Source organism: Protopterus annectens, chromosome 12.part0 (assembly GCF_019279795.1).
Source record: "Protopterus annectens isolate FY-2018-M chromosome 12.part0, PAN1.0, whole genome shotgun sequence".
Classification (NCBI taxonomy): Eukaryota; Metazoa; Chordata; order Ceratodontiformes; family Protopteridae; genus Protopterus; species Protopterus annectens.
The window spans coordinates 1,332,798,649-1,332,823,011 of NC_056746.1; the positions used below are offsets into that span (position 1 = coordinate 1,332,798,649).

At 42.4% G+C, this 24,363-nt stretch overlaps 1 protein-coding gene across 2 annotated transcripts in view; it reads left to right on the forward strand.

Moving 5' to 3' along the window:
* The window catches only part of PCMTD2 (protein-L-isoaspartate (D-aspartate) O-methyltransferase domain containing 2), a 347,572-nt gene that overhangs the window by 45,943 nt on the left and 277,266 nt on the right, over positions 1-24,363 (forward strand). For both annotated transcript variants that reach the window (XM_044090393.1, XM_044090392.1), the window contains exon 2: positions 9,278-9,624. In XM_044090393.1, the coding sequence (XP_043946328.1) occupies positions 9,318-9,624 (307 nt within the window). In that variant the 5' untranslated portion in view covers positions 9,278-9,317. The remainder of the gene's footprint in view (positions 1-9,277; positions 9,625-24,363) is intronic.

The window sequence follows — 24,363 nt, forward strand, 5'->3', positions numbered from 1 at the left end:
GACTGAAGGTGAGTCACAGCTGCTTGTGGGTACTGATGTTCCCTTGAACAGAGTGACTGCAAACTAGAAGTGAGTAGTAGTACCCAGGCTGACAGAGAGGCACCGCTGTCAGAGGATGCCAGACGTCCTGTGGGAGGGGAGCTGGGAAGGGTCGCAAAGAGATAGTTGAGAAAGGCTTAGCTCTCAGACCGTACATTGCAAGGCCTGAGGCAAGTAGCTAGTGAGGCACCGGATTCTCAAGGAAAGGGGGAATCTGTATACTGGGACAAAGGGTTACTGTTTAGGGAGTGGACCACTAAGGGAGGGCTAGAAGGTGAGAGAATACAGCAGTTGGTAGTGTCTAGAGAGTACTGTCTGGCACTTCTAGCCATAGCCCATGATATTTCCTTTGCAGGTTATATGGGCATAAAACGTACAAAAGGACGTATTATACAGAACGTCTATTGGCCTGTAATTTCCAGAGAGATAACCGGGTACTGCAGGACCTGTGAGCAGTACCAAAAGGTAGGCAAGGCAGGGGACAAGGTGAGAGCTCCTTTGATGCCTTTGCCTGTGATTGAGGAGCCATTTCAGAGGGTAGCTATGGATATTGTGGGGCCTCTCAGTACCCCAAGTTCCACAGAGAAAAAGTATATCCTAGTGGTAGTAGATTATGCTACAAGATCACCTGAACCAGTGGCTCTGTCCTCCATTGAGGCAGAAAAGGTGGCAAATGATTTGTTAGAGATTTTCAGCAGGGTAGTTTTCCCAAAAGAAATGCTGACTGACAAAGGTGATAATTTCATGCCAGACCTGCTGGCTTGTCTGTGGAAGTACTGTGGGGTGAAGCAACTGAAAACCACCCCTTACCATCCCCAGACTAATGGTCTTGTTGAGAGGTTAAACTCTACAATCAAGTACATGCTACGGGCATTTGCCGACCAGTTTGAGGGAGTGGGGCAAATATTTGCCCCATTTGTTGTTTGCTTACAGAGAAGTTCCCCAGGAATCCACAGATTTTTCACCTTTTGAGTTGCTGTATGGGCATAGGGTGAGAGGGACCTCTAGATTTAATTTGTGATGAGTGGGAAGGTTAGTGTGAATCTCACAAGGAGTCTGTTGTGGCATATGTCCTAAACCTCAGGGCAAGGTTCTGGGAACTCATGGGCTTGGTCCAGGAGAACCTGTCATAAGCCCAACAGCTCTGGTATGACAGGAATGCTCGAGCTAGAGAGTATGCTGTAGGGCAGCAGGTAATGGTTCTCATTCCTGTCAGACACAACAAGCTGAAAGCAGCCTGGGAGGGACCCTACAATGTGGTAAGAAAGGTAGGTGATGTTAACTACATGGTAGAATTGCTGGGCAGGAGCACAAATTGTACCATGTTAACACAATAAAACCTTATCATGATAGGGAGGCCCTTGTGCTGAGTATTTTCAGTGGATTTCAGGAGGAGTCTGAGAATGATCTGGTGACTGATCCCCTCAATGAGGCTCGGACTGACACCCCAGTGGAAGGGGTAGCAATGTCCCAGCAGCTGTCTCCTACCCAGGTTCGAGAAATCCGTGCACTGTTACAGGGGATTGGGGGCATGTTCACTGGGAAACCAGGGTGTACCCACCTGGTGCAGCACCAGGTGGATACAGGACCCCAAAGGCCTATTAGGCAGCCCCCTTATTGGGTCCCTGAGAGAGAGTCAGACATACTCTGAGGGAGGAGATACAGGAGATGCTGAAACTAGGGGTAATTCAAGAGTCCAACAGTCTTTGGGTCTCCCCAGTGGTGCTGGTGCCAAAGAAGGATGGCAGCACCAGGTTCTGTGTGGACTACAGGAAATTAAATAGTCACACAGAGTCATATGCTTATCCCCATGACTAGGACAGATGAGGACCTAGAGCAGCTGGGGGTGGCTAAGTATCTTACCACCATTGATCTTACCAAGGGTTTTACTGGCAGGTGTCCTTGACTCTCTGTGCTAGAGAAAGGTCAGCCTTTGTGACTCCTTTTGGCTTGAATGACTTCACAAAGATGCCCTTTGGGATGAAAAATGCCCCAACTTTCCATAGGCTGGTAGCTCATATCCTAGCAGGACCAGGAGGGTTTATCCTTGCTTACCTAGATGATATTGCCATCTACAGCAATTCCTGGCAAGAGCACCTTCAATGTGTCAGGGAGGTGCTTGACAGACTACAGAGGGCGGGGTTGACCATTAAGTCGAGCAAATGTCAGGTGGGTGTGGCAGACGTCTCCTACCAGGGACATAGAGTGGGGAGTGGTAAGATCAGACCAGAACCTACCAAAGTGGAAGCCATTCAGAGATGGCTTGCACCTGTTACCAAAAAGCTGGTGAGGGCATTCTTAGGGACAGCAGGGTATTACAGAAAGTTTGACCCCAGTTATAGTACGGTAGCTGCTCCCCTCACAGTCCTGACAAAGAAGAACAGAGACAGCCAGCAAAATGCCAAGTTGCTAAGATGGAGCCTAGGATTGCAAGCATATGACATGTCAGTGCAGCACCACAGTGGGATTAGCAACGCCAACACAGATGGGCTCTCAAGACAAGGAATGGGGTAAGGTATACTCAGATAGATTTAACCCTCTCAAGCAGCATTTCTCAAGGGTCATTTGAAAAAGTAGCTTGAGTTCTTCGGGTGTGGGGGTAGGGATATGTGAAGATATGTGAAGGCTGCCAGCCTAGCTCGATAGAATTTTGTAGATAATTCTATGTCATTGCAAATTTGAATATAATCCACACGCTTGTCCTCTTAAATGTAAGAAAACTGTGTTAAATGTTGAACTTCAAAAATGTAACCACAGTGCACTCTGCTGGATGAAAGCTGATAAGTCAAGCATTGTATGACTGCTCTCAAAGCCCAGAGACATAATGTCTGGACTTAGGAATTCCTTCCATTGTTTTGAGACCAGAATTAATTGCTAGATTTTACATATGTAATGTCTTTTATTGCTGAGGTTTCTGGCCAGGTGCAAGATCAAAGAAATGTTAAAACACTGGATTTTTGTTAGCCTGGAAACCAGTGAAGAATGATGTAATCTAAAATAGTGATGTATTATTTTTAAGACTTTCTCAGAGATAGAGAGAGAGAGAGAAAGAGTGATTAGATCATTTTGGATTTTGTCTAAAGAACATCTACTCTCCAGTACTCTGCCTTTGCTCTGTATGTAAGTTTATTTAGAACTGTGATTGCTCTTAGAGTTAGATAGGAATTTAGTCTAGCTGTTTTCTATATTTATGTCAGACTATTCTAAAGTATTATTTTAAGCATTTCCTGTGATTTCTGAACTCTTGACTAGCACTGTGTTGAACTGAGAAGATTTGTGTTCTATTTTTATTATATGTTTTTAAACCTTTCAACTGTGGCTGTTTTGTGTAGAGATAATTTAAGCTCTAGAGTACGTTGCATGTATGTAGTGATACTATACAAAGCTACTCCAAATAAGCCTTGCTGTTCGTCACACTAATTGGATAATGATATTGCACGGTAGTAATTGGACACCTTTTGGTAAGGGCCTTTTTAGTAGCTGATAAGAGTAGTTGGTGACAGTGATTACTACCTTATAGCCTGGCCAGAAGAGGAATAGCTGGAGAACTTGTGCCAGCTTTCCACAGGAGTGTCTGTGTGTTTGTATATAAACCAAATCTCAAAGTGTGTGTGTGTGTGTGTGTGTGTGTGTGTGTGTGTGTGTGTGTGTGTGTGTGTGTGTGTGTCAGCTACTTGGGCAGGGACATGAAGCACTGGTTGGACAGGGAGGGCACTGGAGGTTTTGGCTTGACTACTCGGCTGAGATCTGCACCCTATTGGGGATCTGGAGAGAAAGGGAGAAATCAGCCCCAGACTGACTGTGATCTCTGTGTGCCCTGTGTGCCCTTAAGAAAAATTGTACTTTACTGTGTGTGTGTGTACTTGTTATCCCTCCCAATGTGGACACCCCTCATTGGTGCTAGTGGTGAGGATTTAGGCTCATTGATTACTGGGCCAGGGCATGGGTGTCACACTTAGCTTTATTCCAATATCTGAATTTGTGTGTAATATCAAAGTCCCACTCCCCTTGTACTGAGGAAACAGTCTGGTGTTGAGCTTTGCACTTCAAACTGTTTCTCTCTGTTAGTGCTTCAGTCATAATACATTTCACTTTTAGCTCCATTTTAGATCAAGCTGCATTTTCAGATCTACATGCTACACACCTACAGGTCCAAGGAACTAAACTTAGACTGAACATAGGACAGCTGTTAACTCCTCCTTAGTCTTACTGGCATGTAGGGGTCCTATAATTTGCACCATTTAAGCAGATGTGCCACTGACTTTTTGTCATACTATTCAGAACTCATTTTGACGGTTTCCTTTTACTCTAAATCAGATAACTGCAATGCAGTATATACTTTGGTATTTTTATCTTATGGATGTAATTGTATACATACTTTTTGGTGACAGAAATGTTTTGTACTGTAGCCACCACTCCCACCAGTAAATTCATGGTATAGAGGCCAAACCTGTACCACTGTCACCAGTAATATAATAATCTGCTTTAAAGAACTTGCATTAAGAGCAGATGACAGAAGAATGCAGTTGCTTTATACTTTGTCCAGTTCCAGCCACATACAGATAGGTTGAACCACTGGCTCCACAAAGATTCATTCACCTCACTCATAGCCCAGTGCCTTATAGTGCTGTATTATCAGCAGTAATTGTAACTTGGTAAAATTCATGCAATACTTTCCAGGAGAGACTAGTAACACCCTTCAGTACCACAACATCTTCCTGCTTTTATTGTAACTCACCACCACCAGCCAGCCAAGTCTTGCATACCAAGGTTACAAATTACTGTACACTGTACTTTAATAGTGAGTTGACTGTAGTATAGTTTATGGTGGATAAAGACAAGCAACCTGTCTTTTTGAAAAGTGGATTCCAACTTTGTACATTTTCCAGCTTCCTGTGTTTACTTAACAACCAGCCATAAGCATTTGAAATTGATTAATGCAGTTATTTTCTTAAAGAAATGGACAAAACACTGAATTTTACAGACAAACATGTTATTGTAGGTGGAAATATAAAATGAATGCAATTGAACAGACCGATTAAGTAAAACACTAACAGTGAAGTAGTAATACTGCTGTCAACTAAAGATGACTGTAGTGCATCTGTCTATGATTAGAAGTTTCATAAAACAAACAGGCACAGTTAATAACCAATGAACTAACTAGGTCTGATTCCAAAAGACTAACTTTCAGTGTAAGTGACTTGTTCCAGTGTAAGCCTGCTTATAGACTGGCTTTATACCAGAGAAAATCAGTTACACTAAATGCAAATGTTTTGGAATGGGGTCAGGCTTACACTGCAGTAAGTCACTTACATTAAGAGCCTGTCTTTTTAATCTGGTCCATTGAATGTTAGAAGTAGGAAATACACACAGGCATGGATTGACTGACTTGAACACTGGCACTTTGAATTTAGAAGGAAGGGTCACAGTATTTAACATTTATCAATAGGTCTTATTCCAGTTTCTTCAAGTTGGTACACTTCTGTTAAACAAACCACACACCCCACCCTACCTCGCACTACGTAGAGAATGTACTTCATACTGGGATGCAGTTAATCTAAAAGATTTTCCCAAAGCAGAGTTACCTTTGATAACCAGGAAGTTGTTACATTGCAAGAAACTCAAAGCTGTACTGAAGTGTACATGAAACAGATTAATTTTCATAACTCTGCTTTATTTCTACAGAAGAAAAAGCAATTATATGTTTTGTACAGCTTTTTATATTTCATATTTTTGTTGCAGTCCATCCTCAATGAAAAAAAAATTTACAGATGTTATACAGCCTTTTCAATTTTACATATGTGCTACATTTCTACTAAAAATGAAGATTTTATTTATGCCCTATTTGCTGCATCTTCACTGATAACTAAAACGCTTACACCCCTTAATATGTTATAGAGGCTTGAGAGCATTGACGGAGGCTACAAGCAGAAAATGGCATAGTCTCTTTCTGGGTTCCTGGGGGTTTGAGGGCTTACAGCTTTCTGGACCCCCGTAGGTCAGGGTTACCTTATTCCTTAACCATTCCTTGCCCCAGGCCATATGCAGGGCTAAGATTCAACATAGTTGTGGATGGTCGCTGAGTCATTTTTGCACTCAAAGAACAGGCCAACTGGGAAAATGCAGTTTGGATAAAGTATGTGCGATTAACAGTGTAAAGTCAGAGATTATCTTACTATGAAGTATCATAAAACGTTATATTTAATTTCTCTGCAGTATCCCGATTTCTTGCTTCACTGATTGCTGTTAACAGCCTTGTGCCTGTGCATGTATCTGTGTCCCTGTCTGTGTGTTTTAGAAGAAATGTGCTGCTAGAGTGCACAGACACCTCAGAACATTCAGATTAACTGCACCTTGGTTTTGCAGGTGCACCTCACTGATGGACATTATACCTTGCTGCCATAAGATTATAATCTTTTTGAAATGTTGCAATAGAACATTACAATAGGATAGTAGAAATTAAGTGATATTACTGATATGTAAAATTAGGAAGAAAGTCAGGAGAGTATAAGAGGGGAATTTTGGGCTGTCGTAGTACAAGACAAAACCCTGTTCTAATTTTCTACACCAATAATGTACTCCACCCTCTGTATCTTATTCTGTACTTTAGAAATTTATTTTCATTTGTTGACCAAGAAAGCTTCAGTGGGTATAAACACTCAGTTTCAGCAGAGGTCTAAGGCGAAAGGCTGCACAAAAAAAGTTAACTATTGTACAGTTAATTGTAACCAAACGCATTAGCTCACACATTTTATTTATTTATTTTATTTATTTTAGCTTGTTTATCAGGGTAGTACACTGATCATTGTAGACCATTTGCAGGCACAGCCCGAGTGTAGAGATTCACAAAAAAACAGAGAATAAAACAGTCACAACACAGAGTAATTACAGAACTTAGGTGATCCCAAAGACTAATGAAGAATTTGTAAGTAATAGAAGCGGAATAGAAAATGAAATGTGAATTGATTTTAATAGTAAGTATGAGAGGAAAGCAGCAGCTGAGAACACTAACCCTGTGCAGTGGATTGTCTCCTTAGGTCAGAGTTGTTCATAGCCTGAAGCTATCAGCCCTAGGGCCTATACAAGCCTAGCCATAACAATTGCCTGGCTATTTCTTCCCAGAATATTTACTTCCCTGGTCCCTTGTCTAGCAGGGCGACTGACATGATCCCTGGGGTGAATTTCCTATCTCCCATCCAATCGTCAGGGTTCCTTTTGTAGAGGGCGAAAGAGGCACTCAGCTTGACATGTATGGGCAGTCTATTCCAGAGTATGGGGAGGGGAGTCTCTGGGTCAGGAACCTATTCCTCCAGCATGTTTTGTTTATTGTGATGACCAGGTTTAGATCCCTGGAGCATGTAGCTCTGAGGGATTGGGATTTCTTTAAGTGTAGCATGTCCAACAGCACTGGGTTTGACATGGCCTTGTATGTTAAGCAGAGATCACCTCTAAGTAAGCGATATATGACAAGAGTATAGCTGGAGTTTTTTTAGACAGTCAGCACAAGACATGTGCTTTAGGCCTGAGATTCGTTTAATGAGGTATTTGTGTGACCTTTCCAGTTGTTGCAGATGTCTTGTGAGGTACATACCAAATGGGGCTTTGTACTCTATAATGGGTCTAATGAGGTATGAGTACAGTGAAACAATGACCTCCTTTTTTCTGGATGAAAAGCCCTTAGTGATGAGGTGTGCCGCATAGAATGATTTCCTGACTGTTGTGGCTATGTGGTTATCAAAAGTGAGACCACTGTCCACCTGTGTCCCTAAGTCCCTTATCACACTTTCAGTGTTTAGTGTACTGCCACTTATGTGGTAATTCATGGGTACATGTTTTTTTCCCAAAGGGGATAACTATACATTTCTTGGCATTGAGCTTGACCCCATGGCTCTGGCAGCAAGCATCTGTTTCTGTAAGGCCCTTTTGTAGAATATCCACATCATTTGGGGATTCAGTAATGGCTCCCAGTTTGCAGTCATCTGCGAACTTTGTTAGCCAGAGTCCCTTAGTGCTGGCCTGTACTTCAGAGAAGTAGATGCCAAACAAGAGCGGTCCCAGGACTGAACCCTGAGGTACTCTGCTTGTCACTTGTCTGGAGCCGGATTTTGAGTCGGCTACTTTTACAGTGTGGGTTCTGTCAGTAAGCCAGTTGGCAACCCATCGAGTGACATAGGGATTAATGCCCAGCTTAGTAAGTTTATCTATGATTCCAGAGTGGAGGATGGTGTCGAAGGCCTTGGCAAGGTCCAGATAGGATATGTGGACTGCCTTACCCTCATCCACGGCTTTGGAGACTGATTTGAAGAAGTCAATCAGGTTGAGGAGACAAGATCGGCCCTTTTACAAAACCAAAGTGGATGGGGTCCAGTGTTTGAAGGTTGACAATGTCTTTGTTTATAAGTTCCATGATGATGCGTTCCATGGCTTTGCAGATCAGGCTCATCAGACTGATGGGATGATAGTTCCCAGGATCCAAGGTGGATCCCTCCTTGTGGAATGGGGTAACTGAAGCTGTGCGCCACTCATTAGGCACAAAGCCTGAGGTGAGGCTATGATTAAACATAACACTTAGGTGAGGTGCCAGTTCATTTTGTAGTTCATGTATTACACAACCTAGGATGTCATCTGGTCCTATGGATGCTGCATTCTTAGCTTTGAAGAGTGCGTTTTTTTACCTGTGTGGCCGTTATTACCAGAATTTGGCAATCTTTTGGTATTGAGATGGGCCCTTTAGGGGGTGAGAGGGGGGTGAAGTTTGCACTGAATCGATCTGCCAGGATATTGGCAATATCATTGGGATCAGTATATTTAATGCCATTCTGTTGTAGCTCAGAGCAGATCTGAGCATTGCCATTTAGATTCTTGACATAACTGTAGAATGCCTTGTGGTTGTCCTTGGAGTCTTTTAAGTGCAGATGTTAACTAAATGGTAGCCAGGTCTCTGACAGTTGTTTTGCAGGTGTTTAAAGCTCTGAATTGCTAACAAGTTGTACACTGTGGTTCCGGTTTGAATCCATCAGTCATCCATTTGCTGTTATGTGACTGAACAAGTCACTTTACCAGGTCATGTTTCCAGGTTATAACTGAAAAAACACTTGCTCATAGTCAGTTTATCATGTCATCAAATAATGTTTTGTTATTTTTATTTAACGGTGTTGTTAACTTTTTCTAGAAAAACTGGAATGCAACTAGTCCTTTCTTTAGCCATAGAGCTTTGACTGACTCTTTCTTGTTACAGTTTGGCGTTTTGTGATAAAGGTGTGCTAGGCCTAGTGAAAATGGGTGGAGCTGTTAGTGCTGGCGAGGACAATGATGATCTGATTGACAATCTGAAGGAGGCTCAGTACATTAGGACAGATCTGGTGGAGCAAGCCTTCCGTGCCATCGACCGTGCAGACTACTACCTCGATGAGTTCAAAGACAGTGCTTATAAGGACCTTGCCTGGAAGCATGGGAACATTCACTTGTCTGCACCATGCATCTACTCAGAAGTTATGGAAGCTCTGGAGCTCCATCCGGGACTGTCATTCCTTAATCTTGGCAGTGGCACTGGTTATCTGAGTACCATGGTGGGGCTGATTTTAGGTAAAATACATAAGTCAACCTTTTTCTAAATATCAATATAAATATATAATACAAATTATTTATGTATGCTAACTAAATAAGATGTTTTTAAGTATTGTACAGATGAAGTCTTTCCATTTGACAGTATGTTGAAGGTAAATGAGGAAGAGAAATGGTGCATTAAATTGCATCACAAAACAGGGTAGTCTCTCGGAACAGCACCATGTATTCTGCATGTGAGCAACCTTGTTGGCTGTTGTAATGGTGAGCAAAAACGATTGTGTCTACCTTTTATAAGACTGAACTAAATGACATAAAATTCAAAAACTCTACTGTGCAGGAACCCGACCATATGGTGTAGAGGAATAAAACATTGCGTGTGCTAGAGGGTCTGAAGATGGAATGTTGATGCCAGCTTGCTTGTCCTGGTGGAGGAGGAAGGTGGGTTGGCTTACTTCATTGGTAGCACCTGCAGTACTGCAGGTGTGTCACCCACAGAAGTGAGCCGAAAGTACCCAACCTGATCAGTGATACACCACCTGACATATGTAATATAGTTATTCAGTGATGTAGCACCTGACATATGTAACGTATTTATTCAGCGGTATAGCATCTGACATGTATAACATAGTTATTCGGTGATGCAGCACCTGACATGTGTTACATAGTTATTCAGCGATAAAGCACTTTACAGGTGTAACATGGTTATTCAGTAATGCAGCACCTGACAGGTGTAACATGGTTATTCAGCCATGTATCACCTGACATGTGCAACATAGTTATTCAGCCATGCATCACCTCACATGTGCAACATAGTTATTCAGCCATGCATCATCTGACAGGTGCAACATAGTTATTCAGTGATGCAGCACCTGACAGGTGTAACATAGTTATTCAGCGATGCAGCCCCTGACATGTGTAACATAGTTATTCAGCCATGCAGCACCTGACATGTGTAACATAGTTATTCAGCGATCCAGCACCTGACATGTGTAACATAGTTATTCAGCGATACAGCACCTGACATGTGTAACATAGTTATTCAGTGATGAAGCACCTCACATATGTAACATAGCTATTCAGCAATGCAGCACCTGACATGTGTAGCATAGTTATTCAGAGATGCACCACCTGACAGGTGTAACATAGTTATTCAGTGATGCAGCACCTGACATGTGCAATGTAGTTATTCAGTGACGCACCACCTGACATATGTAACATAGTTATTCAGCCATGCATCACCTGACATGTGTAACATAGTTATAAAGCCATGCAACACCTGACAGGTGTAACATAGTTATTCAGCAATACAGCACCTGACATGTGTAATGTAGTTATTCAGTGATGCACCACCTGACATATGTAACATATAACATAGTTATTCAGCCATGCAATACCTGACATATGTAACATAGTTATTCAGCAATACAGCACCTGACATATGTAACATAGTTATTCAGCCATGCAGCACCTGACATATGTAACATAGTTATTCAGTGATGCTGCACCTGACGTGTAACATAGTTATTCAGCAATACAGCACCTGACATATGTAACAGTTATTCAGCCATGCAGCAACTGACATATCTAACATAGTTATTCAGTGATGCTGCACCTGACGTGTAACATAGTTATTCAGCAATACAGCACCTGGCATGTGTAACATAGTTATTCAGTGATGCAATACATGACATGTGTAACATACTCATTCAGAGATGCAGCACCTGACGTGTAACATAGTTATTCAGTGATGCAGCACCTGACATATGTAACATAGTTATTCAGTGCTACAGCACCTGACATATTTAACATAGTTATTCAGCAATACATCACCTGACATGTGTAACGTAGTTGTTCAACGATACATCACCTGACATGTGTAACGTACAGTGAATATAAAAAAAAAGTGTACACACCCCTGTTAAAATGCCAGGTTTTTACAATATAAAAAATAAGACCACAATAAATCATTTCAAAACTTATTCCTCCTTTAATGTGACCTATCACCTGCACAATTCAATTGAAAAAAAATCTGTTAGGGGAAAAATATAAAAAATGTACAATAAGCTGGTTGCATAAGTGTGCACACCCTTAAACTAATACTTTGTTGAAGCACCTTTTGATTTAATTACACCATTCATTCTTCTTGGGTAGCAGTCTATCAGCATGGCACATCTTGACTTGGCAATATTTGCTCACTCTTCCTTGCAAAAGCGCTCCAAATCTGTCAGATAGCGAGGGCATCTCTTATGCACAGCACACTTCAGGTCACCCCACAGATTTTCTATTGGATTTAGGTCTGGGCTCTGGCTGGGGCATTCCAATACTTAAATTTTGTTCTGGTAAAGCCATTCTTTTGTTGAGTGGATGTATGCTTGGGGTCATTGTCATGTTGAAAGGTGAAATTTGTCTTCATCTTCAGCTTTCTAGCAGATGCCTGAAGGTTTTGGGACAAAAGTGACTGGTATTTGGAACTGTTCATAATTCCCTCCACCTTGACTAAAGCCCCAGTTCCAGCTGAAGAAAAGCCACCCCAAAGTATGATACTGCCACCACCATGCTTCACCATGGGGATGGTGTTCTTTTGGTGATGTGAAGTATTGTTTTTGCACCAAACATACCTTTTGGAATTGTGACCAAAAAGTTCAGACCATAACATTTTCCTACATGCTTTTGGAAGTCTTGAAGTATTGCTTTGCAAATTTTAGCCAGGCCTGGATGTTGTTCTGTGTAAGAAAAGGCTTCTTTCTTGCAACCCTACCCCATAGTCCAGACGTGGAGAATACGGGAGATTGTTGTCACATGTAGTACATGACCAGTACTTGCCAGAAATTCCTGCAGCTCCTTCAGTGTTGCTGTAGGTCTCTTGGCAGCGTTCATGACCAGTTTTCATCTTGTCTTTTAATCAATTTTGGAGGGACGTCCAGTTCTTTGCACCTTCATTGCTGTCCCATATTTTCTCCACTTTTTGATGACCATCTTCACTGTGTTCCATGTTATATCCAATGTTGTGGAATTTTTTTTGTACCCTTCTCCTGACTGATACCATTCAACAATGAGATCCCTTTGATGCTTTGTAAGCTCTCCGTGAACCATGGCTTTTGCTGTAGCAGGCAACTGAGTAAATGTCAGGAAAATCCTACTAGGACAACTGAACTTTATTTAATCTTTAATTGATGGCAGGTGTGTACCCAAGAAGACTGAATGCTGTAATTAAATCAAAAGGTGCTTCAGCAAAGTATTAGTTAAGAGTGTGCACAGTTATGCAACCAGCTTATTGTATGTCTCTTAGTTTTTATATTTCTTTCCCTATCAGATTATTTGTTTTTCAATTGAATTGTACAGGTTATACGTCACATTAAAGGTGGAAAAAGTTTTGAAATGATTTATTGTGGTCTCATTTTTTTATAGCACAAAAACCTGGTATTTTAACAGGGGTGTGTACACTTTTTATATCCACTGCAAGTTATTCACCGATGCAGGACCTAACATGTGTAATGCAGTTATTCAGCGATACCGCACCTGATGTGTGTAACGTAGTTATTCAGCCATGCAGCACCTGACATGTGTAACATGGTTATTCAGCGATGCAGCACCTGACATGTGTAACATGGTTATTCAGCGATAAAGCACTTTACAGGTGTAACATGGTTATTCAGCCATGCAGCATCTGACATGTATAACATGGTTATTCAGCGATGCAGCACCTGACAAGTGTAACATGGTTATTCAGTGATGCAGCACCTGACATGTATAACATAGTTATTCGGTGATGCAGCACCTGATGTGTGTAACGTAGTTATTCAGCCATGCAGCATCTGACATGTATAACATAGTTATTCGGTGATGCAGCACCTGACATGTGTAACATAGTTATTCAGCCATGCAGCATCTGACATGTATAACATAGTTATTCGGTGATGCAGCACCTGACATATGTAACATGGTCATTCAGCGATGCAGCACCTAACATGTGTAATGTAGTTATTCAGCAATGTAGCACCTGACAGGTGTAATGTAGTTATTTAGCCATGCAGCACCTGACAGATGTAATATAGTTATTCACCCATGCAACACCTGACAGGTGTAACATAGTTATTCAGCCATGTATCACCTAACATGTGTAACATAGTTATTCAGCGATGCAGCACCTGACATGTGTAACATAGTTATTCAGCCATGCATCACCTGACATGTGTAACATAGTTATTCAGTGATGCAGCACCTGACATATGTAACATAGTTATTCAGCCATGTAGCAGCTGATATGTGTAAAATAGTTATTTGGTGATGCAGCACCTGACACGTGTAACATAGTTATTCAGCGATAAAGCACCTGACAGGTGTAACATATTTATTCAGCGATGCAGCACCTGACATGTGTAACATAGTTATTCAGCCATGAATCATCTGACATGTGTAACATAGTTATTCAGCCATGTAGCAGCTGATATGTGTAAAATAGTTATTTGGTGATGCAGCACCTGACAGGTGTAACATAGTTATTCAGCGATGCAGCACCTGACAGGTGTAACATAGTTATTCAGTGATGCAGCACCTGATGTGTGTAACGTAGTTATTCAGCCATGCAGCAGCTGATATGTGTAACATAGTTATTCGGTGATAAAGCACCTGACAATGTGTAACATAGTTATTCAGTCATGCATCACCAGACATTTGTAACATAGTTATTCAGCGATCCAGCACTTGACATGTGTAACATAGGTATTCTGCGATACAGCACCTGACACATGTAATATAGTTATTCAGCCATGCATCACCTGACATGTGTAACAGTTATTCAGCGATGCAGTACCTGACGTGTAACATAGTTATTCAGCCATGCAGCACCTGACATATGTTACATAGTTATTCTGCGATGCAGCACCTGACACATGTAATATAGTTATTCAGCCATGCATCACCTGACGTGTAACATAGTTATTCAGCGATGCAGTACCTGGCGTGTAACATAGTTATTCAGCCATGCATCACCTCATATGTGTAACATAGTTATTCAGCGATGCAGCACCTGACAGGTGTAACATAGTTATTCAGTGATGCAGCACCTGACATGTGTAACATAGTTATTCAGCCATGCAGCACCTGACATGTGTAACGTAGTTATTCAGTGACACACCACCTGACATATGTAACATAGTTATATAGCGATGCAGCACCTGACATGTGTAACATCATTATTCTGCCATGCATCACCTGACATATGTAACATAGTTATTCAGCGATACAGCACCTGATATGTGTAACATAGTTATTCAGTGATGCAGCACCTGACATATGTAACATAGCTATTCAGCGATGCAGCACCTGACATGTGTAACGTAGTTATTCAGTGATGCACCACCTGACAGGTGTAACATAGTTATTCAGAGATGCAGCACCTGACATGTGCAATTTAGTTATTCAGTGACACACCACCTGACATAGTTATATAGCGATGCAGCACCTGACATGTGTAACATCATTATTCTGCCATGCATCACCTGACGTGTAACATAGTTATAAAGCCATGCAGCACCTGACAAGTATAACATAGTTATACAGCTATACAGCACCTGACATATGTAATATAGTTATTCAGTGATACAGCACCTGACAGGTGTAACATAGTTATTCAGCAGTGCAGCACCTTACAGGTGTAACATAGCTATTCAGCGATGCAGCACCTGACATGTGCAGCGTAGTTACTCAGCGATGCAGCACCTGACATGTGTAATGTAGTTATTCAGTGATTTAGCACCTGACATGTGGAACATTGTTATTCAGTGATGCAGCACCTGACATGTGTAACATAGTTATTCAGCGATACAGCACCTGACATGTGTAATGTAGTTATTCAACGATGCAGCACCTGCCATGTGTAACATAGTTATTTTGCCGTACAGCACCTGACAATATGTAATGCAGTTATTCAGAGATGCAGCACCTGAAATGTGTAACATAGTTATTCAGCCATGCAGCACCTGACATGTGTAACGTAGTTATTCAGCCATGCAGCACCTGACATATGTAACTTAATTATTCAGCCATGCAGCACCTGACATGTGTAACATAGTTATTCAGTCATGCAGCACCTGACATGTGTAACATAGTTATTCAGTCATGCAGCACCTGACATATGTAACATAGTTATGCTGTTTTCAAAGGCAACGTTTTTGGAGCATGCAAGTTGCCAGCAAGGGAGGGATTTAGGTTTATCTGCATGAATTGCAGGTTGGCGCATGCCTAGTTTCCAGCTCTCGTGTCCAAAAAGGAAATAATTGGCACTGAATATGTTCACTGGACAAAGAATGGCCTTGAGGGCTCCATCCTTGGCCAATAAAGCCTGACTCTTATCTTGATGTCAAGGTGAGGGAGACTTTGGGGGTGATCCTGTGGGCACCAGCCCCCCCCCCCTCAAAAATAAAAATATTCTGCACAGTCTGCTACTGGGACTCTGAGCATCAGAGGTGCCTTGTTCCTATAATGTGTCAAGGTGTTCTTTTTGTTAGTATCAAATAGTACTAAAGTTATTTATGCTGAGCATTTTGCAAGCGGGGTGGGGCAAGGCTTGCAAGTGTCTGAAAATATGGCATTTTAAAATTGTGCACAACTTGTGACATTATGCTTACTGCAGTGCTACATTGTATAATACTTTGCTTAACAAACTCAATGCATAGTATACCATAGTCAGAGAATATATTGGCAAAATGTTGAGGTATGTAGTCATTGCTTAATAGCACCTATTGATAATGTGATCACAAACCTAAAATTCCATTTTCTTTAGTATTGTGAAAGTACGCTTGTGTAAAATCTTGCCATAACAGTAGATGTCCTTGCCTTCACCACTGCAGTATTCATTACAAATGGGATTCCCTGCCGTGAAGCCCACTGTCCGGCCAGTTTACCAAAGTCTACCATTTCTTTAAGGTATGCTGAACGTCACCTAGACACTCCTTGCATAGCGTAGGGCATAAAGGTAATGTTTAGGTGTACTATCCTCAGAACTGATTGCCCCAGTAGAAACATCAGTCCAAGGAACACCAAGGAGATCCTGCACATCCAGGAAGGGAAAAAAAAAAACTAGGGGGATGGAGAGAGGGAGTGAATGCTGCATCAGTGAAGGCAAGGAATCTACTGTTATGGTAAGATTTTACACAACTGTACTATGTCCTTACATTCACTGCTGCAGTATTAATAACGTATGGGAGAGGCCAAAGGTCAAGAAGAAGCTTGGGAGGAGGAAGCAGCAGCAGAGCCCCCCAAGAAGCCATGAAGAACGGCATTGGCAAAACCAGCCCCAGCTCTGGAGATACCTTCCAACTGGTAGTGTTTGGTAAAGGTATGCACAGAAGTACAGGTACCAGCTTCAAGAATAGAATTAGTGTCTAAGCCTTTGAAAAAAGCACCAGAAGAAGCCACAGCCCTAGTAGAATGAGCATTTACAGAAGAAAGAAGGCTTTCACCATGAAAGTGTAACAAAAGGAAATAACCTTTGAAATCCAAGTGGAAATAGTTTGCTTGGAAACAGCCATACCTGAAGACCTAGGATGAAAGGAAACAAATAACTGTTCAGATTTTCTGATAGCTTTAGTTTTATCCAAATAAAATCTGAGCTGTCTATGCACATCTAAGGTATGCAACACTGTCAGATTGTGGAGAGTGGAAAAAAAGTAGACAAATTAATAGACTGATTAAGTGACAGCTCATTAGCCACCTTGAGCATAAAAGAATGATTAGTACACAAGGACACTCTGTCCTCATGAAATATCAAAAAAAGTGGACAAGCCATAAGGGCTTGCAAATCAGACACCCGTCTAGCAGAAGTAAGAGCTAACAAAAGAACTGTCTTCCAAGAACAATGTTGCAAGGAAGCTGAAACCGCAGGCTCAAAAGGAGCTTGAGTCAATGTTTCCAGAATGAAATGAAGATGTCAGGGAGGAGGAACAGGCTTCCTGGGAGGTCTGATATTAAGGATACCTGTAAGAAGTTGCTTAAATCTAGAAGCTAATGGGGGGGGGGAGTTAAAGGCAGACAAGCAGAAAGAAATGATAAGTGGTCCTTAATAGAAGAACAGGCCAAACCAGCACTGAGCAACTCGCACAAATAAGTGAGAACCAAAGGAACATCCAGGTCCAGGTCACAAGAAAGACACTAAATAGAAAACCTCTTCCATTTAGACAAGTAGGATTTCTGGCTTCCTGCAGGATCTGCAGCACGTCCTCAGGAAAAAAAAAGGTGTCCATGAGGGATCAAAAACCTGTCACCCACAGTGTCATTTGAAGCGTGGACAGATGGGGATGGATGAAAGACCCCTTGTCTTGTGTGAGAAGATCCACCCTGTGAGGTAACATGTGATGGTGTGATTGGCTAGATGCAGAAGTAGAAAGAACCATTACTGTTTTGGCCAAAAGGGAGTCACCAACAAGATTTTGGGAGCATCCTGTTGAATCTTAAACAGGAGTCTTGGAATGAGAGGAAGGGGAGGGAATGCATAAAGAAACATTCCTTTCCAAGAAAATGAGAGGGCATCCACCTTCCATACCAGAAGACCTGGGATTCTGTCACACAGCAAAGGAAGTTGTCTGTTTAAAGGGGAGGCAAAGAGATCTACATGAGGAGTACTCCTCTGATAAACAATGTCCAGAAACACATCCATGTGAAGCATTCATTCATGGGATTGAGTGAAGGACCTGCTCAGATTGTCTGCCACAATGTTCTGATCTGAAGGAATTTAAAGGAAGTTAAACTGCTTGAAGAGTCACTTGATATTGGATAGCCAGATCCCTTACCAGAAGTGGCAGCCAGCAAAGTCGGTAAGATCTCGCCCCTCCCCCCTGTTTGTTGATATACCACATAACTGTGGTGTTGTCTTTAAACACCTTGAGAGGTCCTGCAGAGAAGAGAGGATGAAAGGCCTGAAGAGCCAGCAGAAGAGCCCTCATCTCTGTTGATGTGCTTCTTTTGCTGACGAGGCGACCACACCCCCTGAACCCTCAGGGAGCCAAACATTTCTCCCCATCCCACATCTGAAGCATCTGTGAACAGATCTTGAGAGAGAAGAGGAGGTTAAAAAGGGAGCCTTGGATTCAGAGACAACTGCTGAATCCACCACAGAAGTTCTTCCATGAGACACGGGAGAAGAGGAACAGGAAAGTCTAGCGGATGTGCATGCTGAAGCCACACCAACTTCAGAAATCACTGCAACTTCCTCATGTGGAGTTTGGCCAGAGGGAGCATTGGAATGGTGGAAGCCATAAACCCTAGAGCTCTCAGAAACTCCCTGGCTGTAATAGAGGCCGGGGAAGAAGAGTTTAAAAGAAAGAAATGAGAGTTAATGCCTTTGGAAGAGGCAGGGATGCCAGCATTGGCACTGTTGGAATCCTGCAACCCAGAAAGACACACTCCTGAGAAGGAGTCAGGGGAAGACATTTTGAAGTTTGTGAACCCCAGGCTCTGAAAAAGAGAAATAGTAAAATGAAGACTTTAACAAAGGACTTCTGGAGAAGATGCCTGAATCATCAAGTCATCCAAATAAGGAAAGATTTGGATCCCTTGAAGCCTGCAAAAGGCAATCACAGGAGCAAGGCATTCGGTGAATACCTTTGGGACAATAGAAAGGCCAAAGGGCATTGCACAGAACTTAAAATGGCAGAAAGCAACAAAGAAGCACAAAAATCTCCTGAAAAGAGGATGGCTCATAATACAGAGATAAGCATCCTTGAGGTCCAAAGATGCTACAAAAGCTTGAGGAGGTGCAAGAGGAAAAAGGGACTGAAGGGACAACATCCGAAAGGAAGGCACCTTCAGAAAGGTGTTCAGATGGGAGAGAAGGACAACATCCCAAAGGAAGGCACCTTCAGAAAGGTGTTCAGATGGGAGAGAAGGACAATATCCCAAAGGAAGGCACGTTCAGAAAGGTGTTCAGATGGGAGAGAAGGACTACATCCGAAAGGAAGGCACCTTCAGAAAGGTATTCATATGGGAGAGAAGGACAACATCTGAAAGGAAGGCACCTTCAAAAAAGTGTTCAGATGGGGAGAAGGACAACATCCAAAAGGAAGGCACCTTCAGAAAGGTGTTCATATGGGAGAGAAGGACAACATCCGAAAGGAAAGCACCTTCAGAAAGGTGTTCAGATGGGAGAGAAGGACAACATCCGAAAGGAAGGCACCGTCAGAAAGTTATTCAGATGGGAGAGAAGGACAACATCCAAAAGCTAAGCACCTTCAGAAAGGTGTTCAGATGGTAGAGGCCTAGAATAGGCCTCCAAGTATCTTCTTTTCTGGGCACTAGAAATGTTCTTGAATAAAACCCTTTCAGCGTTTGGAACACAGGCACCTCTTGAGTAGTACCCTAAGACAAGAGGTATTGAAGAACCTCTAAGAAAAAATGAAGTTGTTCCTGAGGAGGCTGAGGAATGCCCAAAAAAGGAGGGTGGGAAATCCAGATCATGAAGTACCCCTGCTGAATAATTGACAGAACCCAGGAATCCTGCGTGATTCGGAGCCAAAGTGGAAGGGAAAGAGAAAGAGGAATGTGGCTGAGAACAGGTGGATAGTCCGACAGCACCTGGTGTGTCAGGAAAGAAAAGCTTGAGAATCCCCACAGTCTGATTGGCCTTAACAGGAGGAGTCTGTTTGCTACCCTTTTTACCTTTAGAAGGAGAGTGAGAATGTCTACAAACAAAGACTGGCTTAGAAGGGTAGTTTCGCTGAAATTTAGGCACAGGAGAAACAAAGACATGCTTAAGCTCCTGTAAAGCCTTCCCCTTGTCCTGAAGAGACTTAAATAAACCAGCAACTGCTTCACCAAATAGAAGTCTGTTATCCAGAGAAGAATCCATCAACTTAGACTTAATATCATCAGGCAAAGGTTGAAGCTAAAGCCAAGAATATCTCCTCATAACTGAACCAGAAGCAGCAGCCCTACAAGAGGCATCTGCTGCATCATAACTACATCTGATTGTATGACAAACTACCTGAGAGGAAGTCCCAAGCAAGGAAAGAGCAGAAGATTTACCTTCAGAGTCTGGAAGAAGCTGACAAGCCTGAGAAAGAAGAGCCAAGACATACTTAGAGATGTGGGTCAGATAATTAATAACCCTAAAAGCTAGGGTAGCCGAAGTATAAACCTTCTTACCCAGCCTATCCATGGTTCTACTGTCCTTGTCAGGAGGCGGTAACTGGGATGAAAGAAGCAATTGAGACAGCTTATCAGAGGCTACATACACCACAGATGGGTCAGCAGCAGGGCATATAAACAAAAGGGAACAAACCTCAGGCACCCTATAAAACTTATCAGACTTCTTGGGAGCATGGGGCAGAGAATCCAGCACTTTAGAGGCATTGGAAAAAATCATCCAATAAAGCAGGCAAAACAGGAGGAATGGCTGCAGGTTTAGGAGACTCCATCTGCAGTAACTCATAGTACCTCTTATGGATATCCAAAACCTGGGCACAATCCCACTTAAAAAAAATTCCATCATCCTAGAGATTGTGTCCCCAAAGGAAATTTCCTATTAATGATTATCTAGAGTATGATAGTCCTCTTCCTTGGACCCATAATATAAAGGAGAAGGAATCTGGGTAGAATAAGCAAGGGATTCATCATCAGACTCGAACTCTCCCTCAGAAGAGTTCAACACTCTGGGCCTTTTAGTGGAAGAAGAGGACCAAGGAGGAGCAGGAACCAAACCCCCTTGTGGAGGCCTTAATGACAGTAAAGTGCTAAATGGCCCTTGAATAAAGGCCTGCCACTCACTTTATGGATCCCTATAAGTAGAAGAAGCATGATTAGTTTTCTGTTCCTTTTTTAAGGGGACACCCGTCCTAGAAACATGAGAAGACCCAGACTCAGGATGGCATTTCACAACTGTAGTAGGAGCCTCTTCCCTAAAGAGAAACTGCAGAACCCCTCTAAACTCTCTCAGAAACAGTCATGCATGGTTTCCCCTGAATGCCTGAAACTTGCAAAGCTGCGTTGGATGTGCTGCCTGCCAGATCCTCACCCAGCCTCCAACTCAGACATGGTAGAGGAATTTGACGAAACAACCAGGCAGGCCTCTGGGTTCACAATAACCTCAGGAGAAACTGCCAGCAGAGGCTGGACAGTGGAAGATTCCGGTCTTACATTATGCACCGTCTTCTTCCCTGATGGCTGACCCTCAGGGCAGCAAGTGCCATCCATAGTGTCTTTACCAAGAAGATTAAGACGCTGGTTCCAAGGATACAATGGAAGGGAAGAAAGCCTACTACGAAGAGTTTTAAGGACAAACTCCTGACAAATTGAACAAGACGTATGGTCGTGAGCAGGACCTAGGCAAAAAAGACACATTGTGATGGTCTTTATGGGGGAATCCATCTCCCACACTGGAATTTACCCTTCCTGGATGACATTAACCCCAAACAGTACAAAAAAATCCAAAAAAAGAAAAACCCAACAGGGTACTTATCTGCAGTGGTGAGGACTTCAGCCAACAGGAGCAATCACCAGAAAGCCAATAAACAGAAAAACAGCAAAAAAAAAAAAACAGATGGAGGTAACAGACCAACAGTTAAAAACAGCATTCAGACTAGTGGCAAAGAAGTTCTGAGGATGGTACGCCTGAATGTTACCTTTATGCCCTGTGCTACACAAGGAGTATGTAGATGACGTTCACCTTACATTAAAGCAACAGTAGACTTTGGTAAACTGACCGGATGGTGGGCTTCACGGCAGGGAGTCCTATTTGTAATGAATGCTGCAGTGGTGAATATAAGGACATTATTTGTGCCTGGCCAAGTCCGTGTACATCAAGTATTGCATGCTAGCTCTATAGTTCTCAGATATTTGTCAACAGCAGTCCCACAGCAAATATTGCCAGTCATAGCTAACAGTATTGGAAAAATATGAAGAAAAATAGGTTGTGTGTCTGTTTGCTGCTGTAGAGTTTTATCTATACCTAAGATGCTTCTGTTGTTGCTGCCTCCTAAGTTTGAGGGGTTTTGAAGGGTACTGTGAGGGAAAAGACTGGATAAATTCCATGCTTTGGAACCTGATATGCACGCCCTTCACATTAGAGCACTTGCTGGATTTGCAAATTAAGCAACATTATTTGTGCAGGTGCGCATTCTTCATTTGCTCAAAAGCACAGAATATTATGGCAGATGATCATTTTGATCTGCCTCATGTGGCATTTACCTGCCCCTGTGTGCAGGCTGTCATTGTAATCTGTTAATATATTTTTTTTCTTCTCAAGTTAGTGTTTTTGTTCCATGCCAGCTTTAACTATTTTTGAGTTCATCACTTGTTATGAAAGCTGTTCCATTAAGACAAGCCGGACATCAGCTGAAGAAGAACATGATTTAAGTTTGAGTAGTGTTATATAGAATGTGGGCACAGCTTTGAAGGTGAAAGTGGAATATGTGGCTGTTGGACCGGGTTAGGATTAGATGTTGAAGAATCTTTTATTAGAGGTGTCCTGTCTGTAAAGTAAGAGTTGAACTGTATTGCAGTTTTGAGTGATGAGTTATCAGGAGAGGGGTTTGGGTTGAATTTTTGGCCAGGATGCAAGATTTCTTTAATGGATGTCCAACGTTTTTTAAGGTTGTGTTTAGTGTTCTGAAACTTGTTATAGTATAGTTTTTGTCTTCATTTATGTGTTCAATTGTGAAGCGTTCTAAAGGTTTCAAGGTACTGAGGTGCTTTGCGTTTTTGCCATATTCTTTTCATACCTTTTCTCTGTCCTACATCAGCGTTGTACTCACTGTGAATAGCCACATCTCTGTCCTGTGTCAGCATTGTACTCGCTCTGAATAGCCACATCTCTGTCCTGCATCAGCGTTGTACTCACTCTGAATAGCCACATCTCTGTCCTGCGTCAGCGTTGTACTCGCTCTGAATAGCCACATCTCTGTCCTGCGTCAGCGTTGTACTCGCTCTGAATAGCCACATCTCTGTCCTGCGTCAGCGTTGTACTCGCTCTAAATAGCCACATCTCTGTCCTGCGTCAGCGTTGTACTCGCTCTGAATAGCCACATCTCTGTCCTGCGTCAGCATTGTACTCGCTCTGAATAGCCACATCTCTGTTCTGCATCAGCGTTGTACTCGCTCTGAATAGCCACATCTCTGTCCTGCGTCAGCGTTGTACTCGCTCTGAATAGCCACATCTCTGTCCTGCGTCAGCGTTGAGTAACTGTCAGTGTGGCAGAGATTGTTAGTCAGGGGTACTGATTCTACACAACATTAGCATGCAAACCAGCAACTTGTTTTATAGCTCTGCCCTCAAACCACCCAGGCCAAGGTCCACCAAAAGGCCATCTTCAGTTATGTGCAGAATCAAAGAGCACTATACAGCAGAGTGCTGAGCTGATTGTGAATTATATCACTTATACTGAAGCTGAAGATGTAGCAAACCTGCTGGCCAATACATTCACCTCCAGTGACCCCTCACCCAGACATATCACACAAAATATCAGAAACTAATACACCCTCACTGTTACACAGGATCAACGAAAGTACTGCATCTATGATCCTGACACTGTCCCTGAATGTATCCTGAGGAGCATGAACCATGACTTATCTGTGCCTCTGACAACACTTTTCAACCTCAGCCCCCAAACAAACTTCATACCAAGTGAATGGTGGACAGCAAGAGTCATACTTCTGTACAAGGGAGCACCATCCACTGACCTGGGTAACTGCTAATGACTCATTAGTGTAGAATAGAGCATATGTTGTAACTTTAAGAAGCATCTCAAAATGAGGGCACGTGCATGT